Source organism: Bufo gargarizans, unplaced genomic scaffold (assembly GCF_014858855.1).
Source record: "Bufo gargarizans isolate SCDJY-AF-19 unplaced genomic scaffold, ASM1485885v1 original_scaffold_2062_pilon, whole genome shotgun sequence".
Classification (NCBI taxonomy): Eukaryota; Metazoa; Chordata; class Amphibia; order Anura; family Bufonidae; genus Bufo; species Bufo gargarizans.
In genome coordinates this window covers 101,286-122,101 of record NW_025334626.1, presented here as the reverse complement: position 1 = coordinate 122,101, position 20,816 = coordinate 101,286, and the positions used below count along the sequence as shown (strand labels likewise).

The following is a 20,816-nucleotide window of genomic DNA, read 5'->3' as shown; positions in this document are numbered from 1 at the left end:
GTTTAGGGGCTATAACACTTACATTTTTTCACCAATGTAGCTGTGTGAGGGCTTGTTTTCTGTGGGATAGGTTGTTGTTTTTCTTGGTATCCTTTTTGTTTACATATGTCTTTTTCATCACTTTTTATACCATTTTTTTGTGGAGGTAAATTGGGCAAAAATAGCAATTCTGTCAATGTTTTTTTTTTTTTTTTTTAGGGGCTTCCTCTTGCGGTAAACATATGATTATTTTATTCTGTTGGTTGATACGGTTATGGTGATACCAAATTTATATAGTTTTTTTATGTTTTATTACTTTTTCAGCATAAAATCCCTTTTGTGTTAATAACAAATGATATTTTGCATGGCCATATACTAAAGTCCATAACATTTATATTTTTTCACCAATGTAGCTGTGTGGGGGTTTGTTTTTTGTGGGATGGGCTATAGTTTTATTTATATCACTTGTTATTTTTTTTTTTGTGGAGATAAGGTGACAAAAACAGCAATTCCATCATTGTTTTTTACATAATATTTTTACGGCTTTCACCGCACAGGATTAATAACATGATCCTTTTATAGATCAGGTGGTTAGAAAAGCAGCGATGCCAATTATGTGTAGTTTTTGTTTTTCATTTTTTTAATTACGGTACTTATAAATGAATGGATATGAGAAAAGAATTTTTTTATTTTTTATTTACATTTTTATTTTATTTTTTAGCTTTTATTTACACTTTTTTTTACATCAAGACCCAATTGGATCTTGAAGATCCAGTGGGCCTGATGACTATACAGTGCATTGATTGTATTGTCAGTGCTACACTTACACTAAGGCTGATCAGCAGGGGCGTTGCTAGGTTAAAACATTTGGGGCCTGGGCCCCTGATGTTTTGTCCTAGGCCCTGAATGTCCTGCCTGGCAGATAGATACAACTGTATTTCTGTCCTCAGGATGGCAATACAATTGAATCTAATGCACTGGAAAAGTTGAAGGACCTGTGATGACATCACAGTTCATGTGAATCAGTAAAACAGGCAGTTGTTGAGGCAGTGGTTGAGGACCTGCGGTGATGTCACCATCAGTGCAGGAGAGGACGGCAGTGAAGAAGAGAAGTCCTGGGGGAAGAAGCTATGGTTATGTCTGCTACATGAGGAAAGGTAAGTGAAGTGAGAGGCAGAGCAATGCTGGGGGTTGTGGTTATTTAACTGGGACTGTATGTTAGGGCTGAAGGGAGGGATGTTAGTTACTAGGGATGAGCGAACAGACTTTCGATGAAACATCCAAAGTCGATTCGCATAAAATTTAGTTAGAGCTCCGTACAGTATTATAATGTATTGGCTACGATGAGCTGAAGTTACTTCTCGAAGTCTCATGAGACTTTGCATAATACCTTGAGAAATTCATGTCTACTGTAAAAAAAACATTTACCAAACTCTGGTTCGGTTCCAAGGTACCGCTTGGAACCCAACCCGAGTTCGGGAAAAGGTTTTTAACAGTAGAAATTAATTTAATTATTTTGCGAGACTTCACGAAATAATAACTTTGTCTCATCGGAGCTAATACATTCTAATACTGTACGGAGGGCTCGCTCTGCACAGTAGTCTAACAAAATTTTATGCAAATTGTCTTTGGATGTTTCATCCGAAGTCGGTTCGCTTATCCCTATTATTTACAATGAACTAGTGGCTCAGGAGGAGATGATGTTATTTACATGGGACTGTATGTTGGAGGGGGGAGGGGGAGGCAGTGATGTTATTTACATGGGACTGTATGTTGACGGCGGCTGTGGGAGGGAGTGATGTTATTTACATGGGACTGAATGTTACAGAGGGGTATTGGGGAGCACAGTGAGAAGCAGGATAACACTGTGGGTTGGGGGAAGATTATTATTAGAGGTGGGACGACGAATCCGTCGAATCCACGAATCCCTCGAATCTTGCTGGATTCGAAGGATTCGTGGACTCAAATCCTGACCACATTTACAAAATTCGAATCCGACAAATCCCGGGCATAGCTATGCAGCTCTTGTAGCTGTGTGGTTCGGTGCCTTGCCTCTGATACAGAAGGTCGTGGGTTCGAGCAGAAACTTTTCTGAAATACACAAGCACTGACTCCATATATGGACATACAGCGCGGACCACAGGCCGGAAGAAGTTGCATCGCATCGCTGACATGAAGGTAAGTATAAGTGTTTGTTTGTTTTTTTAAATACCAGACTGTTACTACCACATGGGGGGAGCAGGAGGCACTTGATACTGGCACATGGGAGGGGGGAAGGATGGGAAGGAGAGAGGCACTTGATACTGGCACATTGGGAGGGGGGGTGGCACTATGATACAGGCACATTGGGGAGAGATGGTACTATGATACTGGCACATGGGGGGGTTTGGCACTATGTTACTGGTACAGAAGGAGAGATAATGGGGTGGGGGGAGAGAGGCACTTGATACTGGCACATTGGGAGGGGGTAGATGGCACTATGATACTGGCACATTGGGGGGGAGATGGCACTATGGGGGGGAGATGGCACTATGATACTGGCACATGGGGGGTGGGAAGGAGAGAGGCACTTGATACTGGCACATGGGGGGTGGGAAGGAGAGAGGCACTTGATACTGGCACATTGGGGGGGAGATGACACTATGATACTGGCACATGGGGGGAAGGAGAGAGGCACTTGATACTGGCACATTGGGGGGAGATGGCACTATTATACTGGCACATTGGGAGGTGGGTGGGAAGGAGAGAGGCACTTGATACTGGCACATTGGGAGGGGGGAGATGGCACTATGATACTGGCACATTGGGGGGGATATGGCACTATGATACTGGCACATAGGGAGGTGGGTGTAAAGGAGAGAGGCACTTGATACTGGCACATTGGGGGGGGGGGAGAGAGGCACTTGATACTGGCACATAGGGAGGTTTGGCACTTGATACTGGCACATGGGGGGGGGCATCTATGGTGACACTTACTGGCACATGGGGGTCCCTTTTTGCTGGCACATAATTGGGGGACACTATGGGGGCATCTACTGAGGCCCCAAAGAAGGGGTATTTTATATGGAGGGGCTCTGTGTGGTACTACTATTATCAGGGGGTTTATCCGTTTCTGCAGTATTAGGGAGCACAGCGGGCACAGTATTGGGGTTAGTAGGATGATTTGTCCAGAAGATGGGAGGATGATGGAAAAGTAGTAAACTAAGATATATTTTTTTTGTCAAACTGCAGAGACGAAAAATGTCTGAAAACTGGTGGTCTGGTCTGAAGGTCTGAAAGGAGAAGATGAGGAAGAGGGAAGGAACATCTACATCAAAGGAGACGTCACTGGATGTAAGAGGTATGTGCGCTGTATTACCCTGTATTTTCATTTTTTTTCGAATCCAAATCCTAATTTTTTCATAATAAAAGAATATTGAGTTTGGATCACTTTGTTTCTTATACCGTTCACACAATTCTTATGTACAGGATTCGTAGGATTCGAGATTCGAGAGATTCGAGAACCTTTTCGGATTCGGATTCTAAAAAAATTGGATTCGTCCCACCTCTAATTATTATTATTATTATTAAAGCGCCATTCATTCCATAGCGCTGTACATATGAAAAGGGGTATACATACATAATACAGACAATCGCACTAAGCATGAACAAGACGAGTTACAGACTGGTACAGAAGGAGAGATGATAGAAATGTGAGGAAGCTAAGGTGTCTGTGTGTCACACTCTGCAGAGACGAGGCGCAGCTGAAAGAAGATGTACGGAGCAAATGGAGATGATGACAGAGAAGATCTACATCGTAGTAGACCGGGAGGCACTAGATGTGAGAGGTATGTGCTGCTGTATAGCAAGTACAGGAAAATGCGGTGTGCAGGGGAGGGCCGATTTAGAGAACTTGGCCATATTTATTGGGGCTTGGGCCCTGGATCTTTTGAGAGCCTAGCAATGCCCCTCAGGGTCTGAACAGTCTTAGGTACATGGCAGCCCAGACGCCTTTGTAAGGCGCCCGGTTGCCATGGTAACCATTGGCCCGCTGCCATCGCAGCAGCAGCGGCCCGATGAAAGAGAGGGAGCTCCCTCCCTCTCAACCCCATGGATGCCACAGGTAACTACTGACCGCGGCATCTAATGGTTTAGACGGGTTTAGACAGCTGAGATGGGTGCCAGCACCGATTTTGGCCGTTGCAGCAGAGTGTCAGCTGTAAGTTACAGCTGACTCTCTCTGCTGATGGCGGCAGCTCCATTCCTGAGCCGCTGCCATCACTGGCTGAAGTAATGAGAACGCTGCAGGGGGCATCTGGGGGATAATTAGGGCATATGGGGGGGCAATGCCGACATATGGAGGCAGTATAAACATCAGGAGCATGGGGGCACAGAGGGAGTCTTTCCTGATTTCAGGCTCTGAGCTCCAGCGTGGAAATCACAGCCTGAAACCGGCATTTTCTCACTGAAGTGCTCCCATTGGTTAGTCTGCAGAGACTAACCAATCGGACCTCTTGCCGGCAATGGGCCACTCTGATTGGTCCCTTGCCGGCTTTCCCGGTGTCTCTGCTCTCAGGGCGAGCGGAGACTCCGGTGCTGTGACATTTTGTAGTGTCACAGCCCCGGTAAGCAGTTTGGACGTGACTGTACATCCAAATGCACTAAGTTACATGTGATTTGGACGTACACTTACGTCCAAATGCATGAAGGGATTAAAGATGAGCAAACCATTCAAGGTTCAGTCCTAGGGCGCAGAATTTTTTGGAAAACTTGCTATCTCTTTTCGTTTATTTTTTATGATTTTTTTCCCCCTCTCCCCTTCCCAAGCTCTGGAGCAGCAATAGTGCAGTGAAGATGTGGAAAGGGTACGGTATTATGACATGTGGCCGCAATAGTAGCAGCATAGAATAAACCATACAAGGCAGTAGGTCAGCTGTCTATGGGAAGTAGTAGTAGTAGTAATAGTACTAGTGGCAGTAGTGGTGAAACTCTCTCTGAGATGACAATGGAGTCTGAGCAAGAAAGAAAAAAAAAAGAGTGTTCGTGAAGGAGGCGGATAAGTGCCTGCTGTTGGAGCCACCCTGAAGATATAGTGGGTAATGGGGGTTCAAAAGGACCTGTCCTGGCTTTGTTGCTGGGGTGCTGGCTCACCATATGTTACTCCGGGTCCTATGCTGCTATTGAAGATGGGCTGAGTGTCCATGCGTGGAGGTGCCTGCTGTAGGAGCTGTCCCAAAGAATTCATGGGTAAGAGGGGTTGGGGGATAGGAGGTCAAAAGGACCTGTCCTGGCCATGTTGCTGGGGTGCTGCCTCTCCGCTTCCTCAAAAAACATTTACCCTGGAATCTGTGAAAGACATATACTGCCCCTCCCCATAACAGCTGCTCCAGGTGTCCACCGTGGGCATGGAGTGTAGCTTGTCGCACAGCGAGAATTGCAAGAAGCGGCCCACATTCTCCACCATGTAAGAGTAGAAGGCACTATTACAATGGTTTGACAGCGACTGCACCACCAGCAATGTGGCCAGGTGGGGGTTCAGATTATAGACAGGCTGATTGCTGGTGATGAAAAGCTTTTCCTTGGTCAAACCTTCCGTTAAAGATGTCTCACGATGGAGCTGAGGACAAGGAGAAGTTTTAGCAGGAGAAGAAGGTGGTGATGGTAATGAGGACAAGGACACTGTATTACTTGGCGAAGCTGATTGGCTGCCACAAAGAGGACCAGGAGAAGGACAGACTTGTTCTGATTGGGAATGCTGGCCAGTTGTATTTTCCCAAATGATTCGATGATGCTGCCTCATGAGCTGCAATAGACTTCTGGTACCTATGATTGCGTTAGCACACCCACGGCTTATTTTAATCCTGCAGATCTTGCATATGGCTTTGGTTTTTTGTGCCCATCCTGTGGTGGAAAAACGCCATACGAGAGTTGCTCACACAGAGCTAGAGGCAGCCAAGCTCGGCTTAGCACATTTTGGGCCTAACCCACCTACAGTGTCAACGGCATCACCAGATCCTCAAGCAGATGTGGCCCTGGCTGTTCTTTTGAAGGTACTGTATGTTTCCTCTGCTCTTTATTACTATGGCCACCACCCTCCTCCATCGATGTTGCCTCCTCTTCAGCACCGCGATCTGGCTCCCAGGTCCTGTCCAGCACACACTCATCCTCCCCCTACCTGCCACTTTGATCAGACTGAGATATCATGGTGGGTTCCTGGGACCCCCTCCCCTGGTCTGCACTTGCCCTAGCTGCCACTGTCGCTTTCCCCACTGCCAATGCTGTGGCTACGAGGGCCACTATTACCACCACCATCAACACAGCTATGCATGTCCCCAGCCTCCTCCTAATCCTCCTCTTCAGAGTAGTATAAGGGCTGAGTGCGCTCACACAAGTCATTATCAGCGAGACTCTCTTGACTATCTGCCGTAGGGAGTGGTCGAGTTTTCTTGCCACTTTTTAGAAAAAAGTAAGGCAGTGAGGACTGGGAAGACTCCACTGAAAGCCTTCTCTGGGGCGGCAAGGAGAAGGAGAAAGAGGACGGCTGTGACCCCTGGATTCATGGTACTGTGTCATCCTGGTATAATGTCATCCTGCTGCAACTGAGAGGAGGACTGAGCCATCCAATCCACAATCTCATCCTCTTTCTCTTCAACGATAATGTTGTACCTTTCCGAAATCAGAAGGGACAACTGCAGCCGCCTACTACTACTACTACTAATACTACTACTACCCCTACTTCTAGCTGGTTCTACTTATGGATCTGGGTCTTTCGTTTGGAGCCCTTCCATATTCCTGACGTTTTTGGACCTACATGTATGCAGCAACACAAAGCATGGAACAGTTTGCAAATCTGCTTTCTGGAACTTAAAGACTAGGAGACACAATATACTGTAATGTGCTTCCCTATCCACAAAACACTGAAGACAATGCTACTGACAGTTGACTTTAGAACTACGTCAGTATCGGCACCACTAACAGATTTGAACCTACTGTCTTCTGTGAGTTAAAATATGCAGATTCAGAAATAAAAATAGTTTGCTAGTGTAAAACACAAGTTGTCAAAACTACTATGCAATTATCCCCCCCCCCCCCCCCAAACTCTTTAACTTTCTGGAGATGTACCAACAAGGATTTCATGTAAACCTTCCCATTCTCTACTTAATATAAGACACGGATATGCTGTGTTCCCAAACCTCCCACTAAAATATTACATTTGAACTGTGTGGATATACCGCCACACAAACACAGATTTCTGCCTAGTATGTCACGTTATCACTCACAGATATTATCCTCCACTATACTGCGTACTGGAAGATACACATATGCTATTTTCATAAAGTTAAACAAAAAAACTAAATAAATAAACTTTGTGGAGAAGACCTGACACGGAGTTCAGACTAGTATTTCAGGTGTTTTCACTGAGATTTCAAACACTACATCTGTTTTCTGGATAGAAAAACACGTGTTTTGTTTGTACAGTTTGACCTTATTCTGTTAAAATGGAAAAAAATAAAAAAATGAAAGAAATGTCCTTGCAGGTAGCTGCTTTTGAGGTTCTGCAGCAGCTGCAGCTCTGTTAAAAAGCAGTAACTGCAACTAGCCTTCTTCTTTCTAGCCTTTTTACCCTTCAATTTCCCTGAGCTTGATTGTACACAGACCCTAAGATCGTTTTCTCATCTCTAATTGTAATCTTGTTTTTTACATTGTACACAAAGGACGTATCCTCTAATAGGCGATTATTGATCATTCCATAAGACATTGACCCTAGTACTAAGTGATAGCTCCAAAGTCACCTCCTATGGGGATGCCGGACCAGGGGACAATTATTGCCAGTCTAACCTTGAACAGGTTGGTTTAGTTTATTCTATGGCCACAAAGTAGGCACATGGTGACAAAAAAGTACTGGGTTATACAGGTGTAGCAAATACTAGCTTGACATTTTCAATGACTTTTGTGGTTGTTATGTGTTAATTTTGCTGCACCAGTGTATTTAACACATTGTCAGGTTAACATTTGCTGCATCTGTATATTTGTGGTGCTGCAATGTAGCCTGACATTGTCAAAGTGCAGAGGGAGCTGAACCTCTAGGTGTAATGGTAACGCCCCCGTTGCTCCTAGAGGCTCATTTGCATATAATAAAACATCATTTTTCTCAGCAATGCGGGCACATATGAACATGGGACCAACACAAATGCCTCCAGCTGCCAAGTGCACATGTAACAGGTCAGACAGTGTCATAGGTACAAAGCTGCTGACAGATGCTCTTCAACACAGGAAAATACCAGGAGCGGTTTCGTAGATGTGACCAGAGCACTCAGACATAGATATAGAAATGACTCATATCTTGGTTTTTGCCTTTAGACCATAGAGGGAGATGGTTATCTCAGTGCCTCCTCTATGATACAAGACATGTAGATGGATTTCTTACCTGATAGACTAGAGAAGCAGCATTCCACGGTACCCGATAATAGGTCTTTGTATTACCGTCTCGGACTCTGTTACAGAGCCCATTGAAATACTCATTGTCAAAAGGATTTCTTCTCGTTTCCATTCCCAGGATATTAACACTGTGAGAAAATATCACATGGAGACGGTTTAAAACATTATAAAAATCTTGGAGAATGGGAAAATGAAAAAATATTCATTAATATCAGTGGGGGTATGACAGCTCCTAGAATCCCCGCCAATTCCCTCTACGAAGGGGCTAAACCGCTGTTTACTTCATTTGGAAGCAGTAATCCTGCCCATATCTCGTCCTGCTGAGAAGTGGAAATTGTATCCAGTCTAGACAATGCTCTGTGAGCTAAACAGCCCGGACTCCAGACTGATACATTGTAACAAACTAGCAGAGTTGTATCCAGTCTAGACAATGCTCTGTGAGCTAAACAGCCCGGACTCCAGACTGATACATTGTAACAAACTGGCAGAGTTGTATCCAGTCTAGACAATGCTCTGTGAGCTAAACAGCCCGGACTCCAGACTGATACATTGTAACAAACTAGCACAGTTGTATCCAGTGTAGACAATGCTCTGTGAGCTAAACAGCCCGGACTCCAGACTGATACATTGTAACAAACTAGCAGAGTTGTATCCAGTCTAGACAATGCTCTGTGAGCTAAACAGCCCGGACTCCAGACTGATACATTGTAACAAACTGGCAGAGTTGTATCCAGTCTAGACAATGCTCTGTGAGCTAAACAGCCCGGACTCCAGACTGATACATTGTAACAAACTAGCACAGTTGTATCCAGTGTAGACAATGCTCTGTGAGCTAAACAGCCTGGACTCCAGACTGATACATTGTAACAAACTAGCACAGTTGTATCCAGTGTAGACAACGCTCTGTGAGCTAAACAGCCCGGACTCCAGACTGATACATTGTAACAAACTAGCACAGTTGTATCCAGTCTAGACAATGCTCTGTGAGCTAAACAGCCCGGACTCCAGACTGATACATTGTAACAAACTAGCACAGTTGTATCCAGTCTAGGCAATGCTCTGTGAGCTAAACAGCCCGGACTCCAGACTGATACATTGGAACAAACTAGCACAGTTGTATCCAGTCTAGACAATGCTCTGTGAGCTAAACAGCCCGGACTCCAGACTGATACATTGTAACAAACTAGCAGAGTTGTATCCAGTCTAGGCAATGCTCAAGCTGTGAGCTAAACAGCCTGGAATAGTATAGCCCAACACCATAGCCAAATGATGATCTCTCAGTAACGTACCCATCTCCGGCTGTTCTTCCTATCTCTGACAGTTCAATCTCCATATTGCGACACACCGGCTTTGGATCTTTGTCATCGCAGACTTCATCTGAATAATCTCCACAATCATCGTCACCGTTACACAGAAACCGCTGTTTAACACAACGACCTGCGAAGACGAACCAACAAGATGTCTGGGTTCTACGTTCCGTTACACAATTTTTAATACAATTAAGTCGTAGAAAGCAGGTCTTCAATGATGCAGAATTTTTTTTGTTTTTTTCCATTTTTATTTTGGATTCTTTTTATTGAACTTTATTAATGTGGTTGTCGGCCAAAACTTTTTTAAAAGGTTCTCCATGAAATGAAATTATAAAATAACTCAATGATCATGTTCTCATAATCCTGGTCCCCCACTGGTATCTATTTCCTGGTCCCTCTCTATCTGTAAGAAGTTACCATTTAGCCAATCACAATCCACAGTGGTGACCCGCCTCGGCCTGTGATTGGCTAAGTGGACAGTTCCTGTTCGTCAAGAGAGACCAGAGGACAGAGGCTGGTGGGGAACCATGTAATGTGGTAACGGGAGTGGCAGTGGATCAGTAAGGTGAGTATTGTAGTGAGTATTGGACAACCCCTTTAAAATTTAATTTATAGCTACTAGGGGCCTTGAACCTGCGATCCTGTGGTCAATTCCATAATAGATTGCAATGTATTATCTCACATGACAGCCGTCACCTGCTGCAGATGACACAGCTCCGTCCAAATGTGCAGGATGGCGTGAGAAACAGTTAAGAAGAATTTCCACTTAGAAACACCTCGTATAGGGTTGTCACCAAACTTTCTCTGACTCCTGATCTATTACAAGTAGCCTTCTACCAGTGGCAGTCAGGACATGCTAGGGGGGTTGTAGTCTTGGAAAGCACTCCACCAGTATTACCTGTCTCGCACTCATAATCGTTTCCACAGTCGATCCTTTCCTCCTCACAAGGTTTATCTGATTTGCAGCGTTGAACTTCTCCTAGGGAGCTGAGACAGCGAGCTCCACCGAACTGGCCAAATCTCACGATGCTTCGAGAACGATACTGAAGAATGGAGAATACACGTTGTCTACAATGTCTAAACACGTGGGCACTCTTGTGTTCTCTCCAATTACCTAGGCATGCTATACCTTAGTCTAGATTTAGAAGTTGGTACTCTACTTTCCTCCTTTGAGAATGGTCCTCGGCTCTCCACAGAGCCTTCCTATGTACAACATTCTTAGTCTGTAACTTTCATATCTAGCTCCTTGGTTCTAATCTTATGGTCTTACTTTCTGAAACTTCTTTAAAAAAAAAAAAAGAATATTTTTGCAATAGAGAAAGAGGGCAGCTCTTGAGTATGCCTTGTGTAGACCTGTATTAAGTCTTGTGCCGTTTATGTTTATGGGGTGTTAGCCATCTGTCAAGGAACCATGAACCAGACGTACAAGAGATACGTGGAAATAAGAAGGCTTTATTGAAAATAAAGCTGTAAGGCAAAAGTCCAAGCGGATGGCTAAACCGAAGCAGGGTCTTGCGAAGCCAGAAGTCGGGAACCAGAAGGGTAGTCAGACGAAGCCAGGATCAGGAACCAGCAGGGTAGTCAGACGAGGCCTGGATCAGGAACCAGCAGGGTAGTCAGACGAAGCCAGGATCAGGAACCAGAAGGGTAGTCAGACGAAGCCAGGATCAGGAACCAGAAGCAGCAGCAGTCTTAGAAGCATGTGAACACAGGAGGACCAAGCAGGGAACTGAAGCCACAGACCTCCTATATATATGAGCTAGGCATCCAGCTCCTCCCAGTGGGAAGGAGAAGCCGCAGGGTGGGAGGCTACAAGAAACCCAGAAACCAAGATGGCCGCCAGCACATGTCAAACGAAGGAGGACAGCAAGAAGGTAAGACCATGACAGTACCTCCCCCTCAAGGGCCCCTCCTCCGCGGAGTAAAGAACGGTTTCTGAGGGAAGCGTGCGTGAAAGGCTCGGAGCAAGGCAGGAGCATGGACATCTGCGGAGGGAACCCAGGAACGCTCCTCTGGACCATAACCACGCCAATGGACCAAAAACTGCACCCGACCGCGGACCAGGCGTGAGTCCAGGATATTGCTCACCTCATACTCCTCACGATTGCCCACTTGGACCGGACGAGGCCGAGGAACCGAGGAAGTGAAACGATTACACACCAGTGGCTTCAACAGGGAGACATGAAACACGTTGGAGATCCGCATGCCAGGAGGAAGCGCGAGGGCATAGGCTACCGGGTTTACCCTGCGAAGCACTCGGAAGGGACCAACAAAGCGAGGCGCCAGCTTGGGAGTGGGCACTCGAAGGTTGAGGTTGCGGGTGGACAACCATACGCGGTCTCCGACCTGGTAGGAAGGAGCGGGCGCTCGTCTGCGATCAGCCTGGAATCTCTGGCGCTGCGCAGAGACCTCAAGGGACCTCTGGATCTGGACCCAAGAAGCACGTAGGACGGAAAGGTGATCCTCCACAGCCGGAATATCCTGGGGAGAGAATACCTCCGGTAACACGGCAGGTTGAAACCCATAATTGGCCATGAAGGGAGACGTCCCAGAGGAAGAGTTCACCGCCGTGTTCCTGGCAAACTCAGCCCAAGGCAGGAGGTCAACCCAATTGTCTTGGTGATCGGAGACATAGCAACGAAGGAATTGCTCCAAGGCCTGATTGGATCGTTCTGCGGCCCCATTGGACTGAGGGTGGTAGGCCGAGGAGAAGGAGAGATGAATCCCCAACTGGGAGCAAAAGGCGCGCCAGAACCTGGACACAAACTGACTCCCCCGATCCGACACAATCTCCTTGGGCAAACCGTGCAACCGGAAGACCTCCCTGGCAAAAATCGAGGCCAACTCTTGTGCAGAGGGTAACTTCTTGAGAGGAACACAGTGGCACATTTTGGAAAACCGATCCACAATCATGAGAATGACCGTATGGCCTCGGGATGCAGGGAGGTCCACAATGAAATCCATCCCCAGGTGTGACCAAGGACGCTCCCCGGTGGCTATGGGTTGCAAAAGGCCCAACGGAAGGTGCCGAGGGGACTTACTCTGGGCACAAACGGAGCATGCCGCTACATATGCGGCGATGTCGGAACGTAGAGAAGGCCACCAGAACAGACGTGAAACAGCCCAGGACAGCTGATTCTTTCCAGGATGCCCCGCGGCCTTGGAGTTATGGTAGGTTCGCAACAACCGAGTGCGCAACTCCTCAGGCACAAAACATCTGCCGTTGGGTCTCCCAGAGGGAGCACCAGATTGAGCCGCCAAAATCTGCTCACCCAGGGGAGAGGTCAGGCTGGTGCGAATAGCGGCCAGGATCTGATTCGGAGGTATGACCGAAGTCGGAATCGACTCCTCCCCGGACAGCTCGGAGTACTGCCGTGATAAGGCATCCGCTCTGATGTTCTTGGAACCGGGTAGGTAGGAGACCACGTAATTAAAACGTGACAAGAACAGAGCCCATCTGGCCTGACGTGGTGTCAATCTCTTGGCCTCAGAGAGGTAGGTCAGATTCTTGTGGTCCGTCAGGATGAGAACCGGAACCACCGAGCCCTCGAGCAAGTGCCTCCATACTTTAAGGGCCTGCACGATGGCCAATAACTCCCTGTCACCAATCTGATAGTTGCACTCCGCGGAAGACAGTTTCCGGGAGTAAAACCCACAAGGAAGCAGAGGACCCTCTGGTGTTCTACGCTGAGACAGGAGGGCGCCTACTCCCGTCTCAGACGCGTCCACCTCGAGGACAAAAGGCAACCCAGGGTTGGGATGCGACAGAATCGGAGCCGACACAAAGGCGGACTTTAGAGCCTCAAAAGCTCGAATGGCCTCGAGCGGCCAGACCTGGGGATTACTGCCCTTCCTGGTCAGATCCGTGAGAGGCTTGGCTAGCATGGAAAATTCCCTGATGAACTTCCGATAATAATTGGCGAAGCCCAAAAAGCGCTGCAGGGCACGGAGCCCACTGGGCTGGGGCCACTGTAAGACAGCCGAAACCTTCTCAGGATCCATGGAGAACCCCTCAGCGGAAATGATGTAACCTAAGAAGGTTACCTGGGATCGGTGAAATTCGCATTTCTCAAGCTTACCGAACAGCTTGTTCTCTCGTAAGCGTTGCAACACTCGTCTGACATCCAGAATGTGGGCCTCCATGGATTCAGAATATACCAAGATGTCATCCAAATAGACCACCACCCACTGTTGCAACAGGTCACGGAAAACATCGTTGATGAATTCCTGGAAGACTGCGGGCGCATTGCACAACCCAAAGGGCATAACCAAGGATTCATAATGACCGGTCCTGGTGTTAAACGCGGTCTTCCACTCATCGCCCGCCTTGATCCTTACCAGGTTATATGCCGCCCTCAGGTCGAGTTTGGTAAAGACCGTGGCCCCTTTGAGGCGATCGAACAGCTCGGAAATCAAGGGTATCGGGTAAGCGTTCTTGATCATGATGCGATTGAGACCCCTGTAGTCGATGCAAGGCCTCAACTCACCGCCCTTCTTTTTCACAAAGAAAAATCCAGCCCCTGCCGGGGACGAGGATTTGCGAATTTGTCCGCGTGAAAGCGCCTCCCTCACGTACTCCTCCATGGCCTCATTCTCCGCTACCGACAGTGGGTAGACTTTGCCACGAGGAGGAACGGCACCAGATTGTAACTCTATGGCACAATCGTATGGGCGGTGCGGAGGTAGGGCAACCGCACGCACCTTATCGAATACTTCCCGGTACTCCTCGTATTCAGGAGGCAACAGAGAGTCCGAGGAAGTACACAGCAACTTGACAGGCCCATGGATGCAACTAGCCCCACACTGCGGTGACCACGAGAGGATCTCGGCCGATCTCCAATCGAAAGTCGGATTATGCTTCTGGAGCCAGGGGTACCCCAAGACCACCGAGTAGTGTGGAGACGAAATAACCTGGAGACAGACCGACTCTCTGTGAACGGCACCAATGGCCATTCCCACTGGGAGGAGCTGACCAGGAAGGTAGCGAGGATGGCCCTGTACCGTCAGAATTCATGGCTTGGTCCTAATGTCAAGGAACCATGAACCAGACGTACAACAAGAGATACGTGGAAATAAGAAGGCTTTATTGAAAATAAAGCTGTAAGGCAAAAGTCCAAGCGGATGGCTAAACCGAAGCAGGGTCTTGCGAAGCCAGAAGTCGGGAACCAGAAGGGTAGTCAGACGAAGCCAGGATCAGGAACCAGCAGGGTAGTCAGACGAGGCCTGGATCAGGAACCAGCAGGGTAGTCAGACGAAGCCAGGATCAGGAACCAGAAGGGTAGTCAGACGAAGCCAGGATCAGGAACCAGAAGCAGCAGCAGTCTTAGAAGCATGTGAACACAGGAGGACCAAGCAGGGAACTGAAGCCACAGACCTCCTATATATATGAGCTAGGCATCCAGCTCCTCCCAGTGGGAAGGAGAAGCCGCAGGGTGGGAGGCTACAAGAAACCCAGAAACCAAGATGGCCGCCAGCACATGTCAAACGAAGGAGGACAGCAAGAAGGTAAGACCATGACACCATCTTGGTTTCTTTTTCCTCCCAGATATGGTTCACCTATTGCAGCCTACATATCCCATCAGTGACGAGGAACATTTGTCTCCTAACACTGCAAAGTCTCTGTGTATTCTTTGTGTTACAGCTTCAGCCTTCCATCTCCAGTCTCCTGCTTGTGAGCATGAGGAAGAGCAGTGTGAAGCTGTAGATCATAGGAGACACTGGAGATTCTGCACACAGCACACACAGATAGAAACGCAATGTGAGTCTGGGGGATATTTATAACTGCAGCTAATCTTCATAGGGACCCACCTACCATAGACGAGAGAGAGAGAGAGAGAGAGAGACATGGAGAAGGTGGAGTTGAGGGCAAGTGTTTTGAATGATGATAGACCAGTATTTATAAAGTTTCCACTATCTTAATGTAACTCCTACCTAAGCTTCTCATAGGCTAAAATCCCATGTTCCAGTGTCTAACAGTAGATGTCTCATCAGTGAAAATCCCTTTAATCTGATTGATGCAGGTCTGGCTCCTGAGAGACAATGATACTGTAATACTACTCTTTCAGCAACTTTCTCCATGGCTCATATGCTGGGGTCCTAAATGTAGGGTGCTCCTCTATGATTTTCATATATCCTGATGGGACAACCCTTTTAAAGCTGGTGCTTTTCCATGATGCCACCAAAGGATGAATTTACTCCTCAGCTCCTGGATGGAAAGTGTTACCTTCCAACAAGTCGACAGGCATCCAATCTACTAAAGTAGTTTATCTCACTTCTAACCCCTCCAACCAAGCAGTCTCTACTAACTGTAACCCCAGGGGCTCCCAATACCACAAAGGGTGAGAGGAGATTATTGCATACAGATATATATTCAGTCACCACTAAGGGGAGTGCAGAAGCCTACTGCAAACAGTTATATATAGCCACCACTATAAGGAGCTTGAGAGCTTACTGTATGCATAAGGCTTGTAAGCTAGTAATGACTGTATATATTTGTATGCAGTAATCTCCTGAGCTCCCTCTAGCGGTGGCTGTATATATCTGTATGCAGTAATCTCCTGAGCTCCCTCTAGTGGTGTCTGTATATATCTGTATGCAGTAATCTCCTGAGCTCCCTCTAGTGGTGGCTGTATATATCTGTATGTAGTAATCTCCTGAGCTCCCTCTAGTGGTGGCTGTATATATCTGTATGTAGTAATCTCCTGAGCTCCCTCTAGTGGTGGCTGTATATATCTGTATGCAGTAATCTCCTGAGCTCCCTCTAGTGCTGTCTGTCTACATCTGTATGCAATATTCTTCTGAGCTCTCTCTAGTGGTGGTTGTATACATCTGTATTCAGTAATCTCCTGAGCTTCCTCTAGTGGTGGCTGTATATATCTGTTTGTAGTAATCTCCTAATCTCCCTCTAGTGGTGTCTGTATATATCTGTATGCAGTAATCTCCTAATCTCCCTCTAGAGGTGGCTGTATATATCTGTATGCAGTAATCTCCTGAGCTCCCTTTAGTGGTGGCTGTATATATCTGTATGTAGTAAACTCCTGAGCTCCCTCTAGTGGTGGCTCTATATATCTGTATGTAGTCATTTATTTAGTTCCCCTAGTGGTGGCTGTATATATCTGTATACAGTAATCTCCTGAGCTTCCTCTATTGGTGGCTGTATATATCTGGATGCAGAAATCTCCTGGGCTCCCTCTAGTGGCGGCTGTATATATCTGTATGCAGTAATCTCCTGAGCTCCCTCTAGTGGTGGCTGTATATATCTGGATGCAGAAATCTCCTGGGCTCCCTCTAGTGGAGGCTGTATAAGTGTGTGTGTTGTAAGCTCATAAGCTCCCTCTAGTGGTGACTTCAAGTAAACCGTGTTTTATTTTGTAATTTTTTTTGTCTGTGCAGGAGATTTGGAGCTCTGTATCAGAAAAGCAAAGCTCGGACATGATAGGGATATCAATGTATCAGCAGAGAATGTAGAATCTAAAAATGACATGGAAAAGCATTATAATATTCTTCTTTCAGATATTGCACAGTAATTTACCTTCCTTTCTGTGCATGGGTCACATTCGGTCCACGTGCCCCAGCTGCTCAGCTGGCAATCTATGGGAGCAGGATCATTAACTTCTCTAGGTCTGTCAAGAAATAGACATGACTATATATATAAGTCCTCATCACTCATCATAAATAAAAACCAACATGCACTACATGATGAAAAGTATATGCACCCGGCCATAGCACCGACATGAGCCTGTTTGACATCCCAGTCCACAACCATGGGTGTTATTATGGAGTCATCTCTGCTCCCCTGGGAAGGCTTTCCACAAGATTTTGGGGTGTTGGTGGGAATTTGTGTCCTGATATTCAGGGAGAAGGTTGGGGTCAGTGTTCCAGTTTATCTCAAAGGCGTTGGATGGGGTTGAGGTCTAGACTGATCCACTTGAGATCCTCCACACCAAACTCATCTCCACTGTCCTTATACACCTTGCACAGGGATGTAGGAACAGAAAAGGACTTCTTTAAACTGCTGGAGCAGCCCCATGTGGTCCATTGCTGTGTCTGCCAGTGTAGATATACCCCATTCATGTAAATGGGACTGAGCTGCAGTACTGCACACAGACCATGGTCAAGGAGTGGCACTGTTTCTAGACAGGTGCACAAGTGACTGTTCATTTTAGGCCAGAAATACGGCTTTCTCATACTGGGGTGAAAAAAAACCCCTCTGTTTCATATAGTGCACATCTTTGATTATCGCTGCATAAGTGACTGTTCAATTTAGGCCAGAAATACGGCTTTGGCATACTGGGGCATACTGGGTGAAAAAAAAAACTCTGTTTCATATAGTGCACATCTGTGGTTATAGGTGCATAAGGGACTGTTCATTTTAAGCCAGAAATACGGCTTTCGCATACCGGGGTGGAAAAAACAGTGTTTTATATACTGCACATCTGTGATTATAGGTGCATAGGTTACTGTGAAATTTAGGCCACAAATACCGCTGTCATATAGAGTTAAAAAAAATAAAAAATTTCGTGCAATACCCTACATCAGGGTTTTTATTGGCGGATGAGAAAGCCGTATTTCTGGCCTAAATTGAACAGTCACTTATGCACCTATAATCACATATGCGCACTATAGGAAACAGAGTTTTTTTTTTTTACCCCAGTATGAGAAAGCCGTATTTCTGGCCTAAATTAAACAGTCACTTATGCACCTATAATCCCAGATGTGCAGTATGCCCCAGTATGCCAAAGCCGTATTTCTGGCCTAAATGTGACACACACTTATGCACCTCTAATCCCAGATGTGCAGTATATCAGAGTTTTTTTTTTAACCCCAGTATGCCCCAGTATGTGAAAGCCGTATTTCTGGCCTAAAATGAACAGTCCCTTATACACCTATAATCCTAGATGTGCACTATATGAAACAGAGGTTTTTTTTTCACCCAGTATGCCCCAGTATGCCAAAGCCGTATTTCTGGCCTAAATGTGGCACTCACTTATGTACCTATAATCACATATGTGCACTATATAAAACAGAGGTGTTTTTTTTTACCCCAGTATGAGAAAGCCGTATTTCTGGCCTAAAATGAACAGTCACTTATGCACCTATAATCCTAGATGTGCACTATATGAAACAGAGGTGTTTTTTAACCCCAGTGTCTCAAAGCAGTATTTCTGGACATGCAGATAGCCTGTGCTGGTGCACTATCGTTGCATTAAATGACTGCCGATTATGTATTGACTAACTGAAGGAAAAAAAGTTTGTTTTCAGTAGTAGTTGGCTCAGGGCAGGGATAAAACAATTGTGCACTGCACCCACAAAACACATTTTCTGTAGATCGCTGAGTAAAGAAGCAGTTCTTGATAAGATTCCTCCCTGATCTCTCCCTCACAGCAGCTGCAGCCTCTCCCTACACTAATCCGAGCAGAGTGACGGGCGGCGCTATGTGACTCCAGCTTAAATAGAGTCTGGGTCACATGCTGCACTGGCCAATCACAGCCATGCCAATAGTAGGCATGGCTGTGACGGCCTCTTGGGGGAAGTAGTATGACGCTTGTTGATTGGCTGCTTTGCAGCCTTTCAAAAAGCGCCATAGAAATTGCCGAACACCGAACCTGAACCCGAACTTTTACGTAAATGTAAACTGTACTTTACAGTACGGGTACGCTCAACTCTATTCCTGGTTTATTCAGTGTCTCTAGTTCAGATGCCTTAGATTGGAAGAATATACATATTAATAATCCCATGGCTAGAATCCCTTTTTAATTTGTGTTTAAGACCCTGTTTACACCTTATCACCCGATAAAATTCCTCCACAAAACCAATAAATCACACATCTCATGTATAAAATTATTTAATTCTAAATAGCATATACCGTACAACTGTATACACCATATGCAACTTTTGCACAGTATATACAACTCCATTTACAACTATAAATACACCACATACAACTTCATATACAACTCTATATAGCATATACAGCACCATATACAACTCTATATACCACATCTAATTCTATATAGCATATACTGTACTACTGTATACACCATATACATCTGTGCATAGTATACAACTCCATACATCATATACATCTCTGTATACCATATATAACTCTCTATACCATATAACTCATATACTATATACAACTCTGTATAGCATACACTGTACAACTCCATACACCATATACATCTCTGTATAGCATATACAACTCCTTATCCAGCCCTGTATATCGCATACTCTACCACCGACGTGACTGGGCCAAAAAATATGTAAATTATACGCTGTAAGATTAAAAAATTCTAGTAATGGATCAGACAACTTACCTTATATTCCCCGACACATACAATACACATGAGATAAGCGTCAGCCCCAACACATGAAGCACTGCGGCCATGACTCCTGGCGACACCTCTGGGGATAATACCAGGAGGGGGTTTTATTACAATCCCATCAGTAACCTCATTGTAATTTATTAACTGAAGGACAAACACAAGGTCCAGTACAGAATTTTCTGATTCTGCTCCAATTCCCAAACATTGCCAGATATCTCTACATGACACTGGGAATCACTTCCCGCACTGTTCAGATTAAAGTGACTCCTTGCCTTTCATCATCATGGCATGTTTAACTCCATTATTCAGCACAGAATAATTTCGTAATGTATGTTTATAGCAGTCAGATCATTTTTATTTTTTTTTTATAATACAGAGGTCCTAGTTCCCTCCAGAAATAGTTAGATGGTAAAATTACGTGTACCTGAACTAGTGTCACAGCCTCTGTTTATATCCTGGTTTTGTGAGGTCAGTGGCCTTCAGCTTTTGTTAGAGCTGGAGTGCTGCTCCTATCCTGGATATACCATCTGTCCAGTGGTACGGCCTCCTAGCTAGACATCAATGTCATCTTGATGTCTCCCCTATGTTCCCTATGCCTTTACCTTCCCTTGTATCTGTTTGGTGTGGGTTATAAGCGGGGTCTGTTGTATGTCTAGTAGTCGTTACATGTCTGGCATGTGGTGTCTGTCTTCCAGCATGTTTGCTAGACATTTTCCCCTGTGAGTCGCATAAACCTCCGGAAGGGGGTGTCAGGGTTACCTGGAGGGGAAATCACAAGTCAGTG

The 20,816-nt window shown here is 45.9% G+C and overlaps 1 protein-coding gene across 1 annotated transcript in view; it reads right to left on the bottom strand.

Moving 5' to 3' along the window:
- Positions 1–20,178, bottom strand: part of LOC122923924 (complement component C9-like) — a 30,405-nt gene extending 10,227 nt beyond the window's left edge. The window contains exons 1-5 of the mRNA XM_044274797.1: positions 20,024–20,178; positions 17,239–17,329; positions 10,606–10,750; positions 9,687–9,834; positions 8,387–8,525 (exon numbers count right to left, since the gene is read on the bottom strand). Coding sequence (XP_044130732.1) covers positions 8,387–8,525; positions 9,687–9,834; positions 10,606–10,750; positions 17,239–17,329; positions 20,024–20,094 — 594 coding nt within the window. The 5' untranslated portion in view covers positions 20,095–20,178. The remainder of the gene's footprint in view (positions 1–8,386; positions 8,526–9,686; positions 9,835–10,605; positions 10,751–17,238; positions 17,330–20,023) is intronic.
- Positions 20,179–20,816: the final 638 nt, after the last annotated feature.